The sequence below is a fragment of the Oncorhynchus mykiss genome, chromosome 3, assembly GCF_057628025.1.
Source record: "Oncorhynchus mykiss isolate SJ-2025 chromosome 3, ASM5762802v1, whole genome shotgun sequence".
In the NCBI taxonomy this organism is placed as follows: Eukaryota; Metazoa; Chordata; class Actinopteri; order Salmoniformes; family Salmonidae; genus Oncorhynchus; species Oncorhynchus mykiss.
Genome location: NC_143024.1, coordinates 12,540,364 through 12,564,316, shown reverse-complemented (window position 1 = coordinate 12,564,316; position 23,953 = coordinate 12,540,364). Strand labels below are relative to the sequence as shown.

General features: G+C 48.4%; 1 protein-coding gene across 3 annotated transcripts in view; it reads right to left on the bottom strand.

Annotated features, from left to right (window-relative positions):
• Positions 1-23,689, bottom strand: part of LOC149984372 (tax1-binding protein 1 homolog B-like) — a 39,585-nt gene extending 15,896 nt beyond the window's left edge. Inside the window, exons 1-13 of one of the 3 annotated variants that reach the window (XM_090221033.1) lie at positions 23,466-23,689; positions 19,667-19,860; positions 11,978-12,080; positions 11,200-11,390; positions 10,942-11,100; positions 9,527-9,766; positions 7,524-7,709; positions 6,441-6,692; positions 5,831-6,073; positions 5,636-5,708; positions 5,255-5,373; positions 4,376-4,501; positions 2,258-2,344 (exon numbers count right to left, since the gene is read on the bottom strand). In XM_090221033.1, the coding sequence (XP_090077159.1) occupies positions 2,258-2,344; positions 4,376-4,501; positions 5,255-5,373; positions 5,636-5,708; positions 5,831-6,073; positions 6,441-6,692; positions 7,524-7,709; positions 9,527-9,766; positions 10,942-11,100; positions 11,200-11,390; positions 11,978-12,080; positions 19,667-19,843 (1,956 nt within the window). In that variant the 5' untranslated portion in view covers positions 19,844-19,860; positions 23,466-23,689. Of the gene's footprint in view, positions 1-2,257; positions 2,345-4,375; positions 4,502-5,254; positions 5,374-5,635; positions 5,709-5,830; positions 6,074-6,440; positions 6,693-7,523; positions 7,710-9,526; positions 9,767-10,941; positions 11,101-11,199; positions 11,391-11,977; positions 12,081-19,666; positions 21,963-23,465 lie in introns of all 3 variants that reach the window. The other 2 variants (XM_090221048.1, XM_090221041.1) reach the window with 2 other exon arrangements.
• Between the last annotated feature and the right edge of the window lie 264 nt (positions 23,690-23,953).

Below are 23,953 nucleotides of genomic sequence, written 5' to 3'. Positions count from 1 at the left end.
GGTCTCTCGCTCCCTCCCTCCGCTGAGTCCCTCTCCTTCATCGGTCTCTCGCTTCCTCCACCCCCTCCCTCCGCTCAGACCCTCCCTCTCCCCCATCTCCCTCTCTCCCCCCCCCCGTCTCTCTCTCTCTGTCTCTCTCTCTCCCCCGTCCTCTCTCTCTCCCCCGAATGTCTCTCCCCCCCGTCTCACTTCCCCCCCATCTCTCTCTCCCCCTGTCTCTCTCTCTCTCTCTCTCGAATGTCTCTCCCCGTCTCTCTCTCCCTCCCCCCCGTCTCACCCCCCAATGTCTCTCTCTCTCTCCCCCATCTCTCTCTCTCCCCCTGTCTCTCTCTCTCTCTCTCTCCCCCTGTCTCTCTCTCTCTCCCCCCCCGTCTCACTACCCCCCCAATGTCTCTCTCCCCCCGTCTCTCTCTCTCCCCCCTCGTCTCACTCCCCCCCAATGTCTCTCTCCCCCCATCTCTCTCTCTCTCTCCCCCCGTCTCACTCCCCCCCCAATGTCTCTCTCCCCCCCGTCTCTCTCTCTCCCCCCCGTCTCACTCCCCCCCAATGTCTCTCTCCCCCCATCTCTCTCTTCCCCCCCCCCCCCCCCATCTCTCTCCCCCTCTCCCCCGTCTCTCCTCCCGTCTCACTCTCTCTCCCCGTCTCACTCTCTCCCCCATCTCTCTCTCTCTCTCTCCCCGAATGTCTCTCTCTCTCTCTCCCCCGAATGTCTCTCTCTCCCCCCCAATCTCTCTCTCTCTCCCCCCCAATGTCTCTTTCCCCATCTCTCTCTTCCCCCCGCACCCCATCTCTCTCCCCCTCTCCCCCGTCTCTCCTCCCGTCTCACTCTCTCTCCCCGTCTCACTCTCTCCCCCATCTCTCTCTCTCTCTCTCCCCCGAATGTCTCTCTCTCTCTCTCCCCCCGAATGTCTCTCTCTCCCCCCCAATCTCTCTCTCTCTCCCCCCCAATGTCTCTTTCCCCATCTCTCTCTTCCCCCCGCACCCCATCTCTCTCCCCCTCTCCCCCGTCTCTCCTCCCGTCTCACTCTCTCTCCCCGTCTCACTCTCTCCCCCATCTCTCTCTCTCTCTCTCTCTCTCCCCCGAATGTCTCTCTCTGTCTCTCCCCCGAATGTCTCTCTCTCTCCCCCCCAATGTCTCTCTCCCCCCCAATGTCTCTCCCTCCCCCGTCTCTCTCCCCCCCATCTCTCCCCCCGTCTCTCTCTCTCCCCCCGTCTCTCCCCCCGTGTCTCACTCCCCCGTCTCTCTCTCTCTCTCTCCCCCGTCTCTCTCTCTCTCACTCCCCCGTCTCTCTCTCTCTCACTCCCCCGTCTCTCTCTCACTCCCCCGTCTCTCTCTCACTCCCCCGTCTCTCTCTCTCTCTCCCCCCGTCTCTCTCTCTCTCTCTCCCCCGTCTCTCTCTCTCCCTCTCCCCCGTCTCTCTCTCTCTCCCCCGTCTCTCTCTCTCTCCCTCGTCTCTCTCCCTCGTCTCTCTCTCTCTCTCCCCCGTCTCTCTCTCTCTCTCCCCCGTCTCTCTCTCACTCCCCCGTCTCTCTCTCACTCCCCCGTCTCTCTCACTCCCCCGTCTCTCTCTCACTCCCCCGTCTCTCTCTCACTCCCCCGTCTCTCTCTCACTCCCCCGTCTCTCTCTCACTCCCCCGTCTCTCTCTCTCCCCGTCTCTCTCTCTCTCTCCCCCGTCTCTCTCTCTCTCTCCCCCGTCTCTCTCACTCCCCCGTCTCTCTCACTCCCCCGTCTCTCTCTCACTCCCCCGTCTCTCTCTCACTCCCCCGTCTCTCTCTCACTCCCCCGTCTCTCTCTCACTCCCCCGTCTCTCTCTCACTCCCCTGTCTCTCTCTCACAAACAGTTTAATTAGTCATTCATTAAAAAAAGAATATCCTCTCATTTACAAAAGGCAATGGAAGGTTTGTGTTTTACTGGAAGTTTGAACCAGACGCCAATTTAATTGACAGTCTCAACCTCAAATTGGGTCGTTTTGTTGCTCTTAGTGACGAATGCATACGCGAGCGAGCTACCCTTCAGCAGTTTCCCGGGCCCAATGTAGACTCCTCTGTGGTTCCGAGTAATTGAATGGAAAATAAGAAGTCACTTTGCTTTACTTCACCAATTAGAGATGTGTTAAACCCCAGCCAGATTAGGATATGGGGAAAATTGCTGCTCTTTTGGGGTGTTTTTAGTTCAGAGAGAAGTCTAGAATGGAGGAAAATTAAAGCTATAGTGTAGTGTTGCTATACTTACTAACTTCCCCAACTATACTAACCTCCTCAAGTCTCTCCTTGTCCTTCATCAGAGCGGACAGAGTGTCCTTCAGTTCTTTCAGCGCACGCCCCTTCTCAGCCACCTGACTCTGTAGGAGGGAGACAGTCAGGAGACATGGAGGAGACATGGAGGAGACATTCAGGAGACATGGAGGAGACAGACAGGAGACATGGAGACAGACAGGAGACATGGAGGAGACAGACAGGAGACATGGAGGAGACAGACAGGAGACATGGAGGAGACAGACAGGAGACAGTCAGGAGACATGGAGGGAGACAGTCAGGAGACATGGAGGAGACATGGAGGAGAGAGTCAGGAGACATGGAGGAGACAGTCAGGAGACATGGAGGAGACAGTCAGGAGACATGGAGGAGACAGTCAGGAGACATGGAGGAGACATGGAGGAGACAGTCAGGAGACATCAATTTAAGATTATGGGTGTTGAGAAAATGATTTGATATCAAATAAACATCAGACTCATCTTAGCTCCTTTGTCAAAAAGTACACTTGAAAGCAGAACTAATTTTTCCCTTCATGGAGTTTTAACCTCTAGTGACGAACAATGAATTGATAGCAGCTATAAAAAGGCCTTGACAGTTCCTGTTCAGACAGTAGATTTACACCAGGAGGGACTTCAGACCAGAACATGCCGTTTGAATTCCACAGAGACACTGAACAAAGCCAACTCCTGCATTAGTCAGGCAACAGGAGTCCTCAGTCCAACCCCGTCCCTGGCTATCTCCGTGGGTGTGTCCCAAACGGCACACTATTCTCTATATGGTGCAATACTGTTGTCCAAAGCCCTACAGATCAAACTTATTTCAAATCAAATGTATTTATATAGCCCTTCGTACATCAGCTGATATCTCAAAGTGCTGTACAGAAACCCAGCCTAAAACCCCAAACAGCAAGCAATGCAGATGTAGAAGCACGGTGGCTAGGAAAAACTCCCTAGAAAGGCCAAAACCTAGGAAGAAACCTAGAGAGGAACCAGGCTATGTGGGGTGGCCAGTCCTCTTCTGGCTGTGCCGGGTGGAGATTATAACAGAACATTGCCAAGATGTTCAAATGTTCATAAATGACCAGCATGGTCGAATAATAATAAGGCAGAACAGTTGAAACTGGAGCAGCAGCACGGTCAGGTGGACTGGGGACAGCAAGGAGTCATCAGGCCCTGGTCTAGTGCACTATACAAGGATAGGGTCCCATTTGGGACACAACTTCAGAGTCCGAACCTGGCGGTCTCCAGAAATCACAAACAATAATAAAACCTTCCTTTGAACGGACTCTGCCCATCAACACAACTGTCCCTGGAGTTGGCCTTCAACTGGACTGATATCTATTTATCTGCTCTGATTCTAGCCTGGTCCCAGACCTGTGTGTGCTTTGGCATGACTATGATAAGTCAGAGGAGATGGCTACATCACTATCACATCCAGATCTGGGACCAGGCTATATCATGGCATGACAATGATAGGGAGAGGAGGTTGGATAAAACATTCTGATCTGGGACCAGGCTTCTCATCACTTGAACTATCTAGCTCTCCAGGACTGGAGTAGGAGAGTCCTGCTCTACACTGACCTGGTAGTGATTCTCCTAGCCTGGTCCCAGACCTGTCTGTAACCCTACTCTACATTGACCTGGTAGTGATTCTCCCAGCCTGGTCCCAGACCTGTCTGTAACCCTACTCTACACTGACCTGGTAGTGATTCTCCCAGCCTGGTCCCAGACCTGTCTGTAACCCTACTCTACATTGACCTGGTAGTGATTCTCCTAGCCTGGTCCCAGACCTGTCTGTAACCCTACTCTACACTGACCTGGTAGTGATTCTCCTAGCCTGGTCCCAGACCTGTCTGTAACCCTACTCTACACTGACCTGGTAGTGATTCTCCTAGCCTGGTCCCAGACATGTCAGTTTTGGGTTTGAGGAAACAGAAGCTCAACTGACAATATATGATCCTCCTCTGGTGATCTCAGATCTGTGTACTGCTCTACATAGTCTACAATGTACCTGGTAGTAGCCCTCCTAGACTGGTATCTACAGAATCTATCCTGTACCTGATAGTGGTCTTCCCCAGCTGATCTCAGACGTCTCTGTAGTACTGCTCTACAATGTACCTTATAGCGGTCCTCCTCGGCTGCCAGCTGCAGCTTCAGGCTGCCGTTGGTCTTCAGCTGCTCCCTCAGCTTCACCTCCATCTTGGCCAGCTCATCAGCAAACATGCAGCTACGCTCCTTCTCCTCCTGGAGAGACAACACTCTGGTCACAACATGTAGCTACTCTCCTTCTCCTCCTAGAGAGACAACACTCTGGTCACAACATGTAGCTACTCTCCTTCTCCTCCTAGAGAGACAACAACACTCTGGTCACAACATGTAGCTACTCTCCTTCTCCTAGAGAGACAACACTCTGGTCACAACATGTAGCTACTCTCCTTCTCCTCCTAGAGAGACAACACTCTGGTCACAACATGTAGCTACTCTCCTTCTCCTCCTAGAGAGACAACAACACTCTGGTCACAACATGTAGCTACTCTCCTTCTCCTAGAGAGACAACACTCTGGTCACAACATGTAGCTACTCTCCTTCTCCTCCTAGAGAGACAACACTCTGGTCACAACATGTAGCTACTCTCCTTCTCCTCCTAGAGAGACAACACTCTGGTCACAACATGTAGCTACTCTCCTTCTCCTCCTAGAGAGACAACAACACTCTGGTCACAACATGTAGCTACTCTCCTTCTCCTCCTAGAGAGACAACAACACTCTGGTCACAACATGTAGCTACTCTCCTTCTCCTATAGAGACAACACTCTGGTCACCGACTGTTCCTATTCAAACCAGAACCTCTTGGAAGTGAGGAAAAACTGTCACCTTTGGGGAAACAGTGTTCTCTTTCTATATTTTTAGATTGATTGGTTGCTCTGGTCGACTATGCAAGAACTGGTGACAATACGATGAGGAACACACCAGACAGGAAGCCAAGAAGAGTTCTTACACTCAGCATCTGTTTGCATTTCCTGTACTTGTCGCTCCTGTCGGATGCCTCTCTGCTGAAACCTTTGAGTTTCTCCTGGATGATGGCCTCCAGCATGGGGTCAGCAGAACCTGGACTCCCTGGGGACACACAGGACAGACCGTTACTGACCCATCAATAGGTTTAACATCAAGGACCTAGAAATAGTTTTATCCTCTGGGATCAAATGCACATCTTGTCTGATGGAAGTGTTATTTTGACCCCTAATTCAACTCTGTTCAATTGACTTTAAATCAAACATTTAGCATGTAAACCAGACCTGACAGGTTTACAACAAAGGAGGACTTGTTTTAATTCAGGGTTTGTCACTGGTAGTAATATATGAGGGGAACGTGTGTGTACCTGGAACAGAGATGTCTGGACTGACAGACAGAGGGACGGCCATGGTCTCAGCTGCTGGGTTCTTCCTCAGTTCCTAGACACAAACAATATGAAGACACATGTTGATGTGTGTGTGTGTGTGTGTGTGTGTGTGTGTGTATCCATCCATGCCTGTGTGTGTCTGTGTATCCATGCCTGTGTGTGTGTGTCACTCACCCCAGGTTGTTCAGAGAGCTTGACCACCTGTCTCTGCAGCCTCTGACACTCCTTGTACTTCTCTTTGTAGTGTTCTGCAGCCATGTGCAGCCGGAGCTTCAGGTCCTCCACCTCTCTCTGCAGCTCAGCCACGGTGGCTGGGTCAGCCCCTGCCTCATCCTCCACCTCTCTCTGCAGCTCAGCCACGGTGGCTGGGTCAGCCCCTGCCTCATCCTCCACCCTGCACACCTCAGACTTAGCCTGCTGCTCCCACAACACAACACACAGGGGGACAGTGAGAACAGAGATGGCCACTTCATGTTAACATCAGACCTGTCAAATATTGGAGCAAGTAAACCTTGTCCGATTCAGAACAGGAGCTCAGTTACCAGTTATTTTTAGAGTGAGGTTACTTGATGTACCAGAGTACACTTCCTGGACAGGACACTAGTCTGTCAAATATATCAGCTGTACTTGATTTAGTTTTTTCCAGTATAACGGGACAAATGGAATCGTCCCAAAAGTTCAATCTCCAAGCTAAATCGAGTGCAAACTAATTATACATCCCAAATTCAAACAGCCCTATGGCTCCTGGTCAAAAGAAGAGCGGTAAATCAAGCATCCTCCTTACCGCCTCCTGCTGGGCGTCATCCTTCATCTGTTTCACCAGGCCCTCCAGACGGCTACACTGGGCCAGGGCCTCCTGCTTCCCCTGCTGCAGGGCGTCTGTCTCCAGCCTCATGCGGTACAGGTCAGCCATGGTGCGGTCGCGGGCGCTGGACGCGTCCCTCAGCTCAGCAGACAACATGGAGGCCTGCTGCTGTTTGGCCTGAAGCTGCTCTTCCTTCTGACGAAGCTGTTCCTTCATGGCCTTCAGCTCACTCTGCACAGGGACATCAGGGGAGAGAGGTCAATACATACACAGGGACACCAGGGTAGAGAGGTCAATACATACACAGGGACACCATGGTAGAGAGGTCAATACATACACAGGGACACCAGGGTAGAGAGGTCAATACATACACAGGGACACCAGGGTAGAGAGGTCAATACATGCACAGGGACACCAGGGAGAAAGGACGATACATGCACAGGGACACCAGGGAGAAAGAACGATACATGCACAGGGACACCAGGGGAGAGAGGTCAATACATACACAGGGACACCAGGGTAGAGAGGTCAATACATACACAGGGACACCATGGTAGAGAGGTCAATACATACACAGGGACACCAGGGTAGAGAGGTCAATACATACACAGGGACACCAGGGTAGAGAGGTCAATACATGCACAGGGACACCAGGGAGAAAGGACGATACATGCACAGGGACACCAGGGAGAAAGAACGATACATGCACAGGGACACCAGGGGAGAGAGGTCAATACATACACAGGGACACCAGGGGAGAGAGGTCAATACATGCACAGGGACACCAGGAGAGAAACACATCTTTCTCTCTCACATATACACAGGTATGGATGAACAAATCATACACTCGGAATTAACATTTGTTGTGAGTTCGAATCCCCAGTCTACCCTCTGCCTTTGTGCCTTTGAGCAAGGACGGTTCCATGGGCGCTGCTCTGCGGCTTTGACGGTGTTGCCTCTAGTCTCTTGTATGTGTGCGGTCCATATTCCCTACCACCTATATAGTGCACTGGTCCAAAGTAGGGATCTGGGAGGCAGCCATGATAAGATCATGATTCTTACCAAGGGAGAGGCCTGGGCCAGGACCTCCTGGTGTTGTTTCTCCTTCTCAGTGAGGCAGGAGCGGAGGCGTCCCACCTCCTCTTTGAACTGAGCGATGGTGTTCTCCTTGTTTACATCCACAGCCTTCAGCATCTGCAGCTCTGCACTCAGCTTAGTGTTCTCCAGCTCACGCTTCTTCAGGTGGATCTAGAACCGCAAACAAATATATTAAAATAGCAAATCACATTACAATCAGAAAGGATCCAAGCATTTTAAATGGTCCCAGAAAGACGGACAATGTAGGGGGTTGGTATACAAAAGGAATCATTAAAAAGGGCTATGTTTCCGCCTGGTGTTCCAGACACCCCTCTGTGCTATATTAATCAGCATCCTTCATCAACATGTAGCCAGCAGCGTTTCTGACTCCTAAAAGAAATGCAGCATAACCTTAATTACAACACAGAGATTGAGGTGGGCTCGTTAAACTACCCTGCAGTCCCACTCTGTGTGATGCCACCAAAATGGCCCCCTATTCACTATGTAGTGCACTACTTTTGACCAGGGGTCATAGGGCTCTGGTCAAAAGTAGTGCACTATAAAGGGAATAGGGTGCCAATTGGGACACTAAATGAGCAGCTTTCACTGGTGCTGCCGTGGCGACAGCGTGCCTGTGTGTGTTCCACTCCTAGTTCCTGAGCTGTACACACCAGTCACCAAAACCACCACTACTAAACTCCCCGGAAACAGCAGGCGAGAACCAGGCGGAAGAGGGCCGGAACAGACCATTCCCTGTTCAGCCAGAACACTGTGGGATCCCACTGAGCAGGGAAACAGCAGCTACATACACTAATGGCTTTACCTGGACTGAGAGAAGTGGTAAGATTATCTGGACTGAGAGAAGTGGTAAGATTATCTGGACTGAGAGAAGTGGTCAGATTATCTGGACTGAGAGAAGTGGTCAGATTATCTGGACTGAGAGAAGTGGTCAGATTATCTGGACTGAGAGAAGTCGTCAGATTACCTGGACTGAGAGAAGTGGTCAGATTATCTGGACTGAGAGAAGTGGTCAGATTACCTGGACTAGGAGAAGTGGTCAGATTACCTGGACTAGGAGAAGTGGTCAGATTACCTGGACTGAGAGAAGTGGTCAGATTACCTGGACTGAGAGAAGTGGTCAGATTACCTGGACTGAGAGAAGTGGTCAGATTACCTGGACTAGGAGAAGTGGTCAGATTACCTGGACTGAGAGAAGTGGTCAGATTATCTGGACTGAGAGAAGTGGTCAGATTACCTGGACTGAGAGAAGTGGTCAGATTACCTGGACTGAGAGAAGTGGTCAGATTACCTGGACTGAGAGAAGTGGTCAGATTATCTGGACTGAGAGAAGTGGTCAGATTACCTGGACTAGGAAAAGTGGTCAGATTACCTGGACTAGGAGAAGTGGTCAGATTACCTGGACTAGGAGAAGTGGTCAGATTACCTGGACTAGGAAAAGTGGTCAGATTACCTGGACTAGGAGAAGTGGTCAGATTACCTGGACTAGGAAAAGTGGTCAGATTACCTGGACTAGGAGAAGTGGTCAGATTACCTGGACTGAGAGGAGTGGTCAGATTACCTGGACTGAGAGAAGTGGTCAGATTATCTGGACTGAGAGAAGTGGTCAGATTACCTGGACTGAGAGAAGTGGTCAGATTATCTGGACTGAGAGAAGTGGTCAGATTACCTGGACTGAGAGAAGTGGTCAGATTACCTGGACTGAGAGAAGTGGTCAGATTATCTGAGTGGCATGTTGACTATAGTCTAAAAGACATCTCTGGTATGATTCCAGTCACTTTGCCAAAATTCCCAGGCTTTTCATAAATCCCGGTTGCAGGAAATCTGGAATCGTCCGAGCAGGATTTATGGAAAACCTGGGAATTTTGCAACCCTTGGCATGATCCTTCACAGCCAGTCACATGACTCATGGTACACAAGCAGTGTGCGCGACGTGTGTGTGTGTGTGTGTGTGTGAGAGAGAAAGAGACCTTGTAGAGCTCCTTCTCATCCTTCTCATCCTTCTGGTGTGACTCCAGGCCGTCCTTCTCCAGAGTCAGCTTCTTCACTCGGTCCTTCAGGCTGTCCAGCTCTGTCTCTTTCTGCAGGCCCTTCTGGGTGACTCTTATCAGGTCATCCTCCAACTGCAGGACCCTGGCTGTGGCTTCCTCCAGCCTCCTTTTCACCTCCTCTCTCTCCTCCTGCAGGGCCTGGCACGACGCCTGCACCTCCTGGGGACAGAGAGAGAGGGAGGGAGTTAGTAACTTGTAAACTTAAAAATGTATGTTTTGTGTCCCTTTTTACACAGCAAACCAGAGAGCAGGAGACAAGTTGTGAGAACCTGAGGCAGTGAGATTCTCTTCTATCATCAACTAGTTTCCCTAAAGAATGTTGTTGGTTTGTCATTCCTAACGTTCAGATAGAAATACGTGACACAGAACAGACATGCTTCTCTGTCATGTAGATTAGAATAGGAAACCATGTCAGGACATATATCTGCAACGTCTTCAATTGAATCACTTCCTGTCTCTAAAGCACAACAAGAACAAACCCTCAGTGCTGTGACAGACAGGCGGCTGCTGGAGGAAATCCCAGCCATTTCCCAGCCAGTCCCGTCTGTGTCAAACACTGAGACACTGCCAGGCCTTTATGGATTCAAATCTTCCAAACACACACACACACCCTGTAAATCCAATACTAACAGTGTGGCTGTGAGCGGAGGAGGAAACAAATAAATACTACTTCTGAGATGTAAAATCATCTGGCCACAAATCATCCATTTCAATCTGGCGTGTTATTGTTCTTTGAGGCTGGAAGGGAAGTTTGCTCTGTCGTAAGTACAGGCCTGCACAACGACGGCTCCAAAAGACAGCAGCAGATTTGGAATTGGTTTCTACTGTAAGTTTATGAGCCGAATTTTGGAATCATTTTTTTCGCAGCACATTAAAAAACCCATATAAAAAGTGTTGTCGTAAAATTAACAGCCACCAAATGTGTAATTATGTTTTCATCTCAAAGCCATTTTCAAAACCAGCAACTTTATGGAACGGAATAGTTCTACGAGTTATCATTAACACAATGTTTTACAGATACATGTCAAAGTATTACATATCTACTGTTGAACAGTGATCACACTCAAGATCATTACTGTCAACTTCTCTATTTATTTATAATGGTTAGAGGTGGAACGTTGTGTGTGTGGCACACTGGGGGATACTGAGAGACAGGCTAGAGGGAGACGTTTCAACTGCCACCAGGGTCGTGTGTTCAGTGGACACAGCACAGAGAAAAAATGGTTTGGAAATGAGTGAGGAACAAACTGAACTTGACCAGTAAGAACACTCATTGTTGTCCGTTTCAAAGGGTTTTGCTACGTTTTGCTCTACCTGCCAGGGGTTGTTCTCACCTGGGTCTCTCGTCTCAGTTGGGCAAACTTCTCTTTCTCCTGCTCACACTCTTTATGCAGTCTCCCCTTCTCCTCCTCCAGCTGCGCCTTCTCATTCTGCAGGAGGCTCATGGTCTGAACCAGCTCCTCCTTCTCTCTGTGGGCCTCCTCCATCTTTTGCTGCAGGGACAAAGAGAAAGCATTGAGGTGTGTGTGTGTGTATTCATGCAGGTGCATGTGTGTATCGTTGCAGAGCCTGGTTCTCTCTCTCTGACGTACCTCCAGGTATCCGGTCCTGGTGGTCACCACCAGGATGTCCGAGTTGCACTCATCCTCCACGGTCAGCAGCTCGTCCTCTGAGGGGCTCTGAGCCCGGAACAGGAAGGGCGTGCTGGCCCCTCGGATCTCCCCCTTGTGGGTCACATAGCAGAACTGGTAGAACTCCCCATCATCGTTGGGCACGTAGTATCCTGAGGGAGGAACACAACAACCAACATCACAAACAGTCTAGGGCTAGGGGGTCATTCTGGACGGGGCCTAGGTATCTAGGGTCATATCAGGTAGCAAGTAGCCTAGCGGTTACGACTGTTGGGCCAGTAACAGAAAGGTTGCTGGTTCGAATCCTTGAGCAAGGCACTTAACTATAATTGCCCCTGTAAGTCACTCTGAATAAGAGTGTCTGCTAAATGACTCAAATGTCAACGTCAAGCCTCTCAGAGTAGGAGAGCTGAACTATGAACCCCACATCTACATAATCATGTTCATTGTGATTTAAAACAAAACAAATGCTCAGGATCTCAGTTTCAACCTTAAGCAACAGATCCCTTTTCTGGTCCCAGTCCCAGTCTACCTATTAATAAAGAACGCAATGAACACAATGAAAACCATCTTGTTAACACCAAAACAACAAATCCCTTAATGGGTAGAGTTTCATATTTTACTGTGTTGGTATAAAAGTCTTAACAGCTCTCTGAGGTGCCAGGCCTCTTGACTTGAGGTTAGAAAAAGTGTCAAAGTTGTATAAAACCACGGCAGAGTCAGTGGTCCCAAATCACACCTTGAAACACCACGGCTCTGTGGATGGCAGTGCCCTCAGTGTGGTCCTCAGGAACAGGACACCACAAGAATGTGTAATAGTCCCTCGCTGTGCTCCATCCAACCTGCAACACAGAGGAGTGGGGGGGGGGGTGGACACAATGCACCACATCACATACAGGTTGTACCTAAAAATGGCACCCTATTCACTACAGAGTGCACTACCTAGTGCACTACATAGTGTACTACGCACTACATAGGGAACAGGGTACCATTTGGGACATAAATCCAGTAATAATGGAGCAGGTTAGTGGACAGAGAAACCACCCAAAGCTGTGAAACAGTATCATGCCTACACACGACACAGTGGCATTGCCACCCGGAAGAAGGCACAGCGATGACGAAACATTGCTGTTTTAACCAATAAACCACTGAGTTTATATAGAGAGTGTGTGACTGTGTATTTTTATAGCTTACAGTTTATTTGCCGTTAGTCAGCACCTCTACACTAAATCATTTTCTCTGGTTGTACGCCAGCTCAAGCTTTTTATTAGCCAATATGGAGCTACCACAATGTAGAGGAATGGTCCTATATGGTGTCGATATGGGCCACAATCATGAAAACCCTTTGCAATATAAAAACGTAAACACCACTTAGGCTCTAGGTTATGTGAAGGTTTTAGACGTGAAAATGGGGGATGGTTTCAACAGTCCTATATTCCTGCGTGCCACGTATCGTGTATGGCCTATAATGAGGCCCGGCCTCGTCAACATGCTCCACTGCGGAACAGCGGCAACAGCTCACCTCAAACAGGAAGGGGAAAATAGGTGAAAATGTTATACATCAAAATGGAAACCAAGATGTAATTATATGAATTTTATGTGTTAACTGATGGCTGGTGAGGGGAAGTACAGAAAATACATCCAGAATGTCAGCCCAAGGTCATAAAACTGTCAAACGAAATCAGGATCACAGTGCTGCCTGGGGTTCCAGGTCTAGGCTACAGGCTCAGTGCTGGCCTGGGGTTCCAGGTCTAGGCTACAGGCTCAGTGCTGGCCTGGGGTTCCAGGTCTAGGCTACAGGCTCAGTGCTGCCTGGTGTTTCAGGTCTAGCCTAGAAGCTCAGTGCTGCCTGGGGTTCCAGGTCTAGGCTACAGGCTCAGTGCTGCCTGGGGTTCCAGGTCCAGACTACAGGCTCAGTGCTGGCCTGGTCGGTCAAACTATGATACAGACAACACCAAAACTTTAATCTAACCGATGAGACTTTATGTAAGCAAAAACAAAATCTCTCCCCATCACAAATTCTCTCACAGTTTGTTTACATATGGTCAGCGTGCTCCTTCCATCCGTCTGACCAGCTTGTTTTCCCCCACTACCGCATCATTGCTGTGTGTGTGTGTGTGTGTGTGTGTGTTACAGATGCTCCTGTGCTACGCTACAATGATGCCAGTGTTGTTGAGAGTACCCTGGGTAGTTGTCCCTGGGGGGCGTTCCCACTTCCAGCCGTAAAGAACAGGAAGTTATTAAAGCAGGCACATAGTTAGTGACCGTCATTACAGAATGAAGGAAGGCCAGTAGAAGCAGGCTTTACTGCAGTAACACTCATTAGTGGTGAGAGAGGTGAGAGTCAGGGGCTGAAGAGACTCTCAGGACTGGACTAAAGCACCTTTCACAGGACCAGAGGGCCTAGTCTGCCCTGTAAGCAGCCACATTTACAACCAGGAGAGGAGTGGATACAGGGTGCTTACATGGGTCTAATCATGCTGGAAACGTAGACTTCATCCAATAGGTCTATTGGCGGGATAGGTTGGTATAACAATAGCGTGCACAAAGTGAGAATCTTGAGTTCCCACAACAGACCAAAGCCATTTAGCTGATCCAAGAGCTAAGCTAATTATACCCTTTAAACATGCAAAACACATTCTTAACAAAAAACATTATGCCAACATGCTTAAAATACTTCCCATAAAACCCACCACTAATGCCAGCACACTGTTCTTCAGCAAGTTGCAGGTTAGGGACTAGTAGCTAGCATAGTAAACTGCAGGTTAGGGACTAGCAGCTAGCATAGTAAGCTGCAGGTTAGGGACCAGTAGCTAGCATAGTACGCTGCAGGTTAGGGGCTAGTAGCTAGCATAGTACGCTGCAGGTTAGGGGCTAGTAGCTAGCATAGTACGGTGCAGGTTAGGGGCTAGTAGCTAGCATAGTACACTGCAGGTTAGGGGCTAGTAGCTAGCATAGTACACTGCAGGTTAGGGGCTAGTAGCTAGCATAGTACGCTGCAGGTTAGGGACTAGTAGCTAGCATAGTACGCTGCAGGTTAGGGACTAGTAGCTAGCATAGTACGCTGCAGGTTAGGGACTAGTAGCTAGCATAGTACGCTGCAGGTTAGGGATGAGTAGCTAGCATAGTACACTGCAGGTTAGGGGCTAGTAGCTAGCATAGTACACTGCAGGTTAGGGGCTAGTAGCTAGCATAGTAAGCTGCAGGTTAGGGATGAGTAGCTAGCACAGTACGCTGCAGGTTAGGGACTAGTAGCTAGCATAGTAAGCTGCAGGTTAGGGATGAGTAGCTAGCACAGTACGCTGCAGGTTAGGGACTAGTAGCTAGCATAGTATGCTGCAGGTTAGGGATGAGTAGCTAACTTAGTACGCTGCAGGTTAGGGATGAGTAGCTAGCATAGTACGCTGCAGGTTAGGGATGAGTAGCTAACTTAGTACGCTGCAGGTTAGGGATGAGTAGCTAGCATAGTAAGCTGCAGGTTAGGGATGAGTAGCTAGCACAGTACGCTACACTAACCACTAATGCCAGCACACTGTTCTTCAGCAAGTTGCAGGTTAGGGACTAGTAGCTAGCACAGTAAACTGCAGGTTAGGGACTAGCAGCTAGCATAGTAAGCTGCAGGTTAGGGACCAGTAGCTAGCATAGTACGCTGCAGGTTAGGGGCTAGTAGCTAGCATAGTACGCTGCAGGTTAGGGGCTAGTAGCTAGCATAGTACGGTGCAGGTTAGGGGCTAGTAGCTAGCATAGTACACTGCAGGTTAGGGGCTAGTAGCTAGCATAGTACACTGCAGGTTAGGGGCTAGTAGCTAGCATAGTACGCTGCAGGTTAGGGACTAGTAGCTAGCATAGTACGCTGCAGGTTAGGGACTAGTAGCTAGCATAGTACGCTGCAGGTTAGGGACTAGTAGCTAGCATAGTACGCTGCAGGTTAGGGATGAGTAGCTAGCATAGTACACTGCAGGTTAGGGGCTAGTAGCTAGCATAGTACACTGCAGGTTAGGGGCTAGTAGCTAGCATAGTAAGCTGCAGGTTAGGGATGAGTAGCTAGCACAGTACGCTGCAGGTTAGGGACTAGTAGCTAGCATAGTAAGCTGCAGGTTAGGGATGAGTAGCTAGCACAGTACGCTGCAGGTTAGGGACTAGTAGCTAGCATAGTATGCTGCAGGTTAGGGATGAGTAGCTAACTTAGTACGCTGCAGGTTAGGGATGAGTAGCTAGCATAGTACGCTGCAGGTTAGGGGCTAGTAGCTAGCATAGTAAGCTGCAGGTTAGGGATGAGTAGCTAGCACAGTACGCTGCAGGTTAGGGATGAGTAGCTAGCACAGTACGCTGCAGGTTAGGGACTAGTAGCTGGCATAGTACGCTGCAGGTTAGGGACTAGTAGCTAGCATAGTACGTTGCAGGTTAGGGATCAGTAGCTAGCACAGTACGCTGCAGGTTAGGGATGAGTAGCTAGCACAGTACGCTGCAGGTTAGGGATGAGTAGCTAGCATAGTACGCTGCAGGTTAGGGACTAGTAGCTAGCATAGTACGCTGCAGGTTAGGGACTAGTAGCTAGCATAGTACGCTGCAGGTTAGGGACTAGTAGCTAGCATAGTACGCTGCAGGTTAGGGACTAGTAGCTAGCATAGTAAGCTGCAGGTTAGGGATGAGTAGCTAGCACAGTACGCTGCAGGTTAGGGACTAGTAGCTAGCATAGTACGCTGCAGGTTAGGGATGAGTAGCTAGCATAGTACGCTGCAGGTTAGGGACTAGTAGCTAGCATAGTACGCTGCAGGTTAGGGATGAGTAGCTAGCACAGTACGCTGCAGGTTAGGGACTAGTAGCTAGCATAGTACGCTGCAGGTTAGGGGCTAGTAGCTAGCACAGTACGCTGCAGGTTAGGGACTAGTAGCTAGCACAGTACGCTGCAGGTTAGGGACTAGTAGCTAGCATAGTACGCTGCAGGTTAGGGATGAGTAGCTAGCACAGTACGCTGCAGGTTAGGGACTAGTAGCTAGCATAGTACACTGCAGGTTAGGGACTAGTAGCTAGCATAGTACGCTGCAGGTTAGGGATGAGTAGCTAGCACAGTACGCTGCAGGTTAGGGACTAGTAGCTAGCATAGTACACTGCTGCAACAGTTGAAGGCGTTCTTGTTTGCCATGTTTGTTAGTGTAACGGATGTGAAACGGCTAGCTTAGTTAGCGTGGGCGCTAAATAGCGTTTCAATCAGTGACGTCACTTGCTCTGAGACCTTGAAGTAGTAGTTCCCCTTGCTCCGCAAGGGCCGCGGCTTTTGTGGCGCGATGGGTAACGATGCTTCGAGGGTGACTGTTGATGTGTGCAGAAGGTCCCTAGTTCGCGCCCGGGTATGGGCGAGGGGACGGTTTAAATTTATACTGTTACATTAGCATATAGCCTAGTCCGAGGCAGGACTAGGCTATATGCTGTTTCTGTAGCATGGGGCGGCGTGATGTAAGAGCACCCCCTAGACAGGACTATCACACTGTATCAATCAAACAGGTAGGATAAGTGGCTCATGAATCAGGCAGCGGGGCTGTGCTCTACAACAGGATCATTATAAAGGATGTGTTTGCCTGTCCCGGCACTCCTCTATCACGGTTTGTGTGTGTGCGCTCAGAGCACAACTCAAAGCAACCATTCCAACATCAAAGAGCCATAGACAGATAGAACAGGCAGAAGACACGGTGCTGCCTAACAAGAGTCTGTCTGTCCCCCACTGCTCTGCTGCCGATGCTAAATAAATGGTTGGATGAAACGTTTTGTTTATCTTGGCGAGTGGTACCGTGCAATTGTAACAGTATATATAACTTTAGACCGTCCCCTCGCCCATACGCGGGCGCGAACCAGGGACCCTCCGCACACATCAACAACAGTCACCCACGAAGCATCGTTACCCATCGCTCCACAAAAGCCGCGGCCCTTGCAGAGCAAGGGGGAACTACTACTTCAAGGTCTCAGAGCAAGTGACGTCACCGATTGAAACATTATTTAGCGCGCACCACCGCTAACTAAGCTAGCCGTTTCACATCCGTTACACAACTATGACATTTGTTGTACACAACTATTGGTTTGCATAGCCTAGGTACATGTACAAATGTTCTGAGAAACTAGGTTAAATCATGGAAAAGCAACCTTTCAGTTAGTGGCCCAGCGCTCTAACCGCTAGGGAACCTACACACCCAGTATAGGTTTAACACCCTATTGCTCTACCCTGACTTATCATGCAGATAAAGAGAAAAAGACAAGGACAGGAAACCATTTCAGGCTGAAAGATAAAGACAAAATGTTTATCTGAGTTCATCCGTTATGAGGCGATAGCAGCTCCAAGTCACTAGGGGGCGATAGCACCTTACAGGCTGAGGTATTGGACCCAGCCGTGAAGCTGCACCACACAGCACAACTCTGGGGACAGTGAGTGAAGTAGAATTTGATTTTAAAAAATAATCTGTGTGTTTTGGTATGAGGCCTTAATCATTTTTATCTACTTCCACTGTCGTCCAAGAGTCGCTGGATTTCCTCGTCACTTCAGTTTGGTCCTCAAGGTAGGTAGCAGCAGTGTTCTTCCCTTCCCACAGTGAGAGAGTGAGTCATGGTCCAGGTATCTGTCCTCCTGTGAGTGCTGCCTGGAGCTCAGCTTGGCACCCCAGCCTCCTGTCTGTCAACACGCCCGTTAACATTTACACGATTTATGTTCCACACTGCTCTGCTTTTTCCACCTTGGTGAATTAGCGTGTTTGGGGTTTGGGAGAACTTGCACCACTGCTGCAGTTAGGTGCTGTGGTATGACATCGCCATCAGACAACACTCCAATCAAATCCACGACTCCAATATTTCAAACAAATTCCCAGATGTTCCCTGATCCTCCCCCTTGTGTCGGACGCTGCGTCCCAAATTACACACGATCCCCTACATAGTGCTCTAAAGTAGTGCCCTATATAGGGAACAGGGTGCCATTTGGGACAGTCTCAGTCCCAATATAACAACAAGACTGACTGGAGCTTGTCCTCCTCTCTGCCATGCTACACTTCACAGATTAAACAGCAGGTTCATGTTTAAAAGAAACTTGTGTTCTGCTTTTATGGAGCCAGTTTATGGTTCTGGTTTAAACTCAAACTTAATCATTTTATCCGTTCAATTAGATATAATTATATGACACTGAAAGTCACTTCTTACTGAAGGCTTCTGCCATACGCTCTGATAAAAATAAAAATAAAATCTGCAGTGCCATAAAACTACAGAGAAACAGAAGCAATCGTGTGTGTGTGTGTGTGTGTGTGTGTGTGTGTGTGTGTGTGTGTGTTTGTGTGTGTTGAACTGCATTCAATCCAGCCCACATAGAGAGAAAACAGAAACAGACTGCTGCTTTGATCTGGTCTGATGAGATGTGAGCCCAGACATACAGACCACCTCTCATCAGTTCCACATCTCCTTTATAGTAGCATTCCTGCTGCTGGTCTCCTGCTGGATGAGGCCCTCTCGCCCAGCTCCACTCTGCCCCGCTATCTTTCACTACAGAAGTGGCTCAAATCAATACCTGCCAGTGCATTGGATTTAATGTGCTCCTATAACCAGATCCATCTGGGACACGCCAGTCTGCAGAGCAGGACAAAAAGACCCCCCCCCCCCCGCTTCTGCCAACCTCACTTTTCATACTGAGAGTGCACTCAAACACAGTGGTTACAGGACATGGTTTACCTTACTTTAAAAAAACACTTTTTATTTTTTTTTGCATGAGTAAAGCAAAACCTCTCAGATAAACCAGGAGTCTTGAGAGTTCAGTTAAGTACTAAATGGTACCCTATATAGTGCACTATTGTTTACCAGAGCCATATGGAGCCTGACCAAAAGTAGTGCCCTATAAAAGGGGATAGGTAACTATTAGGGACACACAACAATTCTAGTATGCTTGCTCAAAGCGAGTGGATTGGGCCAGATAGGAATTATAGGTCAGTAGGTGTCCAGGTTCCCACTCTAGAAGTGTAATCAAGTTTGGAAGACAGATGCCCTTGGTCCTTTAAAATAGAATTGACCTGTTATGGGCAGATGAATAAGCAACATGACATTATTATTCTACACAGTGTGGCCAGGGGTACTTCCTGCTTACAGGCTTCAACAATAACACGATGACCACAACTGACCAGACTAACACAATGGAACGCATTGGGAACTAGTCTGGTCCCAGGTCTGTTCGTGCTCTTGCCAACTCCATCGCTGTGGAAAAAATGTTTGGCGTGACAAGGTGTTGGCATGACAGCATAAACACAATGACACTATAGGCTAATTGGAAGGAGGTAAATAATGGCAGATTTGGAATTGTGTTTGATTTCTGTAAGCTGAAAGTAACCCTGTGTGATGTACGCTATATTACTGAGTCCACCTTAAAAGAGACGCATGGGAGAGGAAGGAGAGAGGACGGACTCACCTTGAATATGCCAACCCAGTCCTTCTGGTGTGGTTTGATGAACTGGGTGAGAGTGTAGTGACACTCTAGAGCGGCGTGGGGCAGGTAGCTCTTCCCCACGTTCTGGAAGATGACGTGTGCAAAGTTTGATGTGTCCATGGCACTGCCTACTGATGTCCCGTCCAGGAAGAGAGCCATCGGTCACTCAGCACAGGCTGCATGGGAAGAGGAGGACAACAGAGAGGCATGGGTCACTCAGCACAGGCTGCATGGGAAGAGGAGGACAACAGAGAGGCATGGGTCACTCAGCACAGACTGCATGGGAAGAGAAGGAGGACAACAGAGAGGCATGGGTCACTCAGCACAGGCTGCATGGGAAGAGAAGGAGGACATCAGAGAGGCATGGGTCACTCAGCACAGGCTGCATGGGAAGAGAAGGAGGACAACAGAGAGGCATGGGTCACTCAGCACAGGCTGCATGGGAAGAGAAGGAGGACAACAGAGAGGCATGGGTCACTCAGCACAGACTGCATGGGAAGAGAAGGAGGACAACAGAGAGGCATGGGTCACTCAGCACAAGCTGCATGGGAAGAGAAGGACAACAGAGAGGCATGGGTCACTCAGCACAGGCTGCATGGGAAGAGAAGGAGGACAACAGAGAGGCATGGGTCACTCAGCACAGGCTGCATGGGAAGAGAAGGAGGACAACAGAGAGGCATGGGTCACTCAGCACAAGCTGCATGGGAAGAGGAGGACAACAGAGAGGCATGGGTCACTCAGCACAGACTGCATGGGAAGAGGAGGACAACAGAGAGGCATGGGTCACTCAGCACAGGCTGCATGGGAAGAGGAGGACAACAGAGAGGCATGGGTCACTCAGCACAGGCTGCATGGGAAGAGAAGGAGGACATCAGAGAGGCATGGGTCACTCAGCACAGACTGCATGGGAAGAGAAGGAGGACAACAGAGAGGCATGGGTCACTCAGCACAGACTGCATGGGAAGAGAAGGACAACAGAGAGGCATGGGTCACTCAGCACAGACTGCATGGGAAGAGAAGGAGGACATCAGAGAGGCATGGGTCACTCAGCACAGGCTGCATGGGAAGAGAAGGAGGACAACAGAGAGGCATGGGTCACTCAGCACAGACTGCATGGGAAGAGAAGGAGGACAACAGAGAGGCATGGGTCACTCAGCACAGACTGCATGGGAAGAGAAGGAGGACATCAGAGAGGCATGGGTCACTCAGCACAGACTGCATGGGAAGAGAAGGAGGACATCAGAGAGGCATGGGTCACTCAGCACAGACTGCATGGGAAGAGAAGGAGGACAACAGAGAGGCATGGGTCACTCAGCACAGACTGCATGGGAAGAGAAGGAGGACAACAGAGAGGCATGGGTCACTCAGCACAGACTGCATGGGAAGAGAAGGAGGACAACAGAGAGGCATGGGTCACTCAGCACAGGCTGCATGGGAAGAGAAGGAGGACAACAGAGAGGCATGCCGCAACCGTATGTCTTCTTTTAAAGCTGGAGTGTCTTAATATTTCTAAACAAAGCTCAATCTCCAGAAGGGCAGATGACATTGGGCCTATTAGCCTGGTACATTCAGTTACAGCTCATTAGTCTGTCATAAAGATATTCATCTCTAGTAGCTGTCTTATAGGCGCATGCCGGACCAGAAATGCCGTCATCAATCTTGTCCATGTAGTTGTTCCCGTGGCGTGCGCGACCACTGTTGCTGCCGTGGTGAATATGACTACAGTTGTTGCCGTGGTGAATATGACTACTGTTGTTGCCGTGGTGAATATGACTACTGTTGTTGCCGTGGTGAATATGACTACAGTTGTTGCCATGGTGAATATGACTACTGTTGTTGCCGTGGTGAATATGACTACTGTTGTTGCCGTGGTGAATATGGCTATTGTTGTTGCTGTGGTGTGCATGACTATGACACGCTCATCATCCCTGACTAGAGTTGACAAGGGTTGGTCTGTTACGGTCTGTTCCCCAGCGCTTCACTAAACTATGAAGTCAATGACTGAACAAACAGAAAGTTTAACATACCAACATCATAAGTCGATCTGGATAAGAGTGTCTGCTTAGTCACTAAAATGTCAAATGTAATCTAAATGTGCCAACAACAAAGGTCTTTCCTAAAAATGCAAATCAAATTGGTTAGGACGGTGTTCTTCCTGTGTTTAGCTTTGCAGTGTGTGTGGTTGGTTCACAGAAAGCAGCAAGGATACCATCTCATTCAGACGGTTCTTATTTAGTAGTCCAGATACGGCCTCCAGTTGTTTCATCCGCTGAGACCTCTGAGGAAAGAACCAAACTAAATGTTGTCGGTATATTTAGACAAAGGACTTGATCAGCGACCACAGTGAGAGAGCGTTTAATGTCCAAATGCTATTCCCCATTTAGTAAAGGGTATAGGTTTAGTCTGGCCTAAACTGTCGCCTAAATGTGCTGATGAATTCCTCTGTCAGCATTTTCCCTGAAACAAGATAAGAGATTCTACATTCCACACTGTTGCAATGAGAAAGAAGTTAACAGTCAAAGGACTTGTGCAAAAAATGCTGTCCACGATCTCATTCTCAACAGATAAAAGGTATATCACTGAAGTCTAGCTAAAAGTCTTATAAAGGCATGTAGGCTTTTCTATTTTATTTAACTAGGCAAGTCACTTAAGAACAAATTCTAACTTACAATGATGGCCTACCAAGGGCCAAAACACCTCATTTGGGGCTGGGATAAAAATAAATTGGAGAAAAAAAACACACATCATGACAAGAGAAACACCACAACACTACATAAAGAAGCCTAAAGATCAGACAAGATGAGCAGGAATTTCCAGTCTCTCTGTTCAGTCACAGTGACGTGTTCAGGAAAATGGTGCACAAGAGAAGTAACTAAGACAACATTAGTAAATAGAGAAAGAAAACACAGGCCAGGGGTTGTAATCTAGACAAAACACACCAGTAACACACACCACTTTTTCATGTTAATCATGTTAAAAACAGGCTCGTACTAAAACATTTCCAAATTATACAATTCATCATTGCCAGACAATAGCAGAGCATTGTTCGACATGACAAATGTATGTGACCTAAAAAAAATATATATATAATTATACATTTATTATATGGATTGTGATGAGTGACATGAACCTACCTAGTTTGGTTTTACAGGTTGATAGCATCTTTATCTGAACTGTTGACAACCCAGTGCGTGTGTCGGTGAGTGTGTTAGAGCCAAATTAAAACCACACAATGATGTAACTTTAGGGCTAGCTGACGTTAGTTAATGTAATGGCATTAGAATTAACTGGGCAAGTATCATATGGCTTCCAGACATAAATATAGCCATGTGGAAAAACAAAGAAAAAGGCCTAGTTAAATCGTGTAGTTAAACTAGCATCTTGCTGTAAAGTGCTTGTTTAGGCTAGTAATCTAACATATTGCTAGCTAACTCCTTAAAGATAGCCTAGCTAGCTTGTTCCTAAGGCTAGCTAGCTATGTATCTAGCTAGCTTTAACAGAGATGAATGACTATTCTGGAAAACGTGATACGGGGCAAAGACTTCAGCCAACCTTGTACTATGTCCTCCCAAGATAGCGTGAGTTGTCCGTCCACCCACCTAGCTAGTTGGCTAGCTAGTTATCTGTTTGCTGCCCTGGCTTTGTCAGGGACCCTTTGGTTTGGCTAGTTAGCTAGCCAGTTAGTTCGTTAGCTAGCATATCAAGTTACCAGGGCAAGACGAATACATTTTTCAATAGTTATTCTTTTTTATCGACAAGAGCACATAATATGATAACATACCCATTTGCCATGCTGAAGAGTTGAGGAAAACCAAAGATATTCGTCAAAACTGTTATTGACGCAGTTGCTCGATGTTAAACGCAATCCCCGTCCTCTCTTCCTGGAATAGAATAACAACATTAGTTACATCACTTCCGGAGAAATACCGTTATTTGTCGTGGGAATTCCAAACTTGTTACAATGTAACAAATTGTTAACAACGTGTTGCTAAAATAACGAATGGCACAATGAATAGATAGATATTTGACTCACTTTCTGTTACAGGAATGAAACTCTGAAATTTGAGTAGGACCCTTCAAAATGGTAGATGTCAATATATTTGGGCCATTTTTTAAAAACCTTTATTTAACTAGGCAAGTCAGTTTAATAAGAACAAATTCTTATTTACAATGACGGCATAGGAACAGTGGGTTAACTGCCTTGTTCAGGGGCAGAACAACAGATTTTTATATTGTCACCTCGAGGATTCGAGCTATTTAGCTATTTAG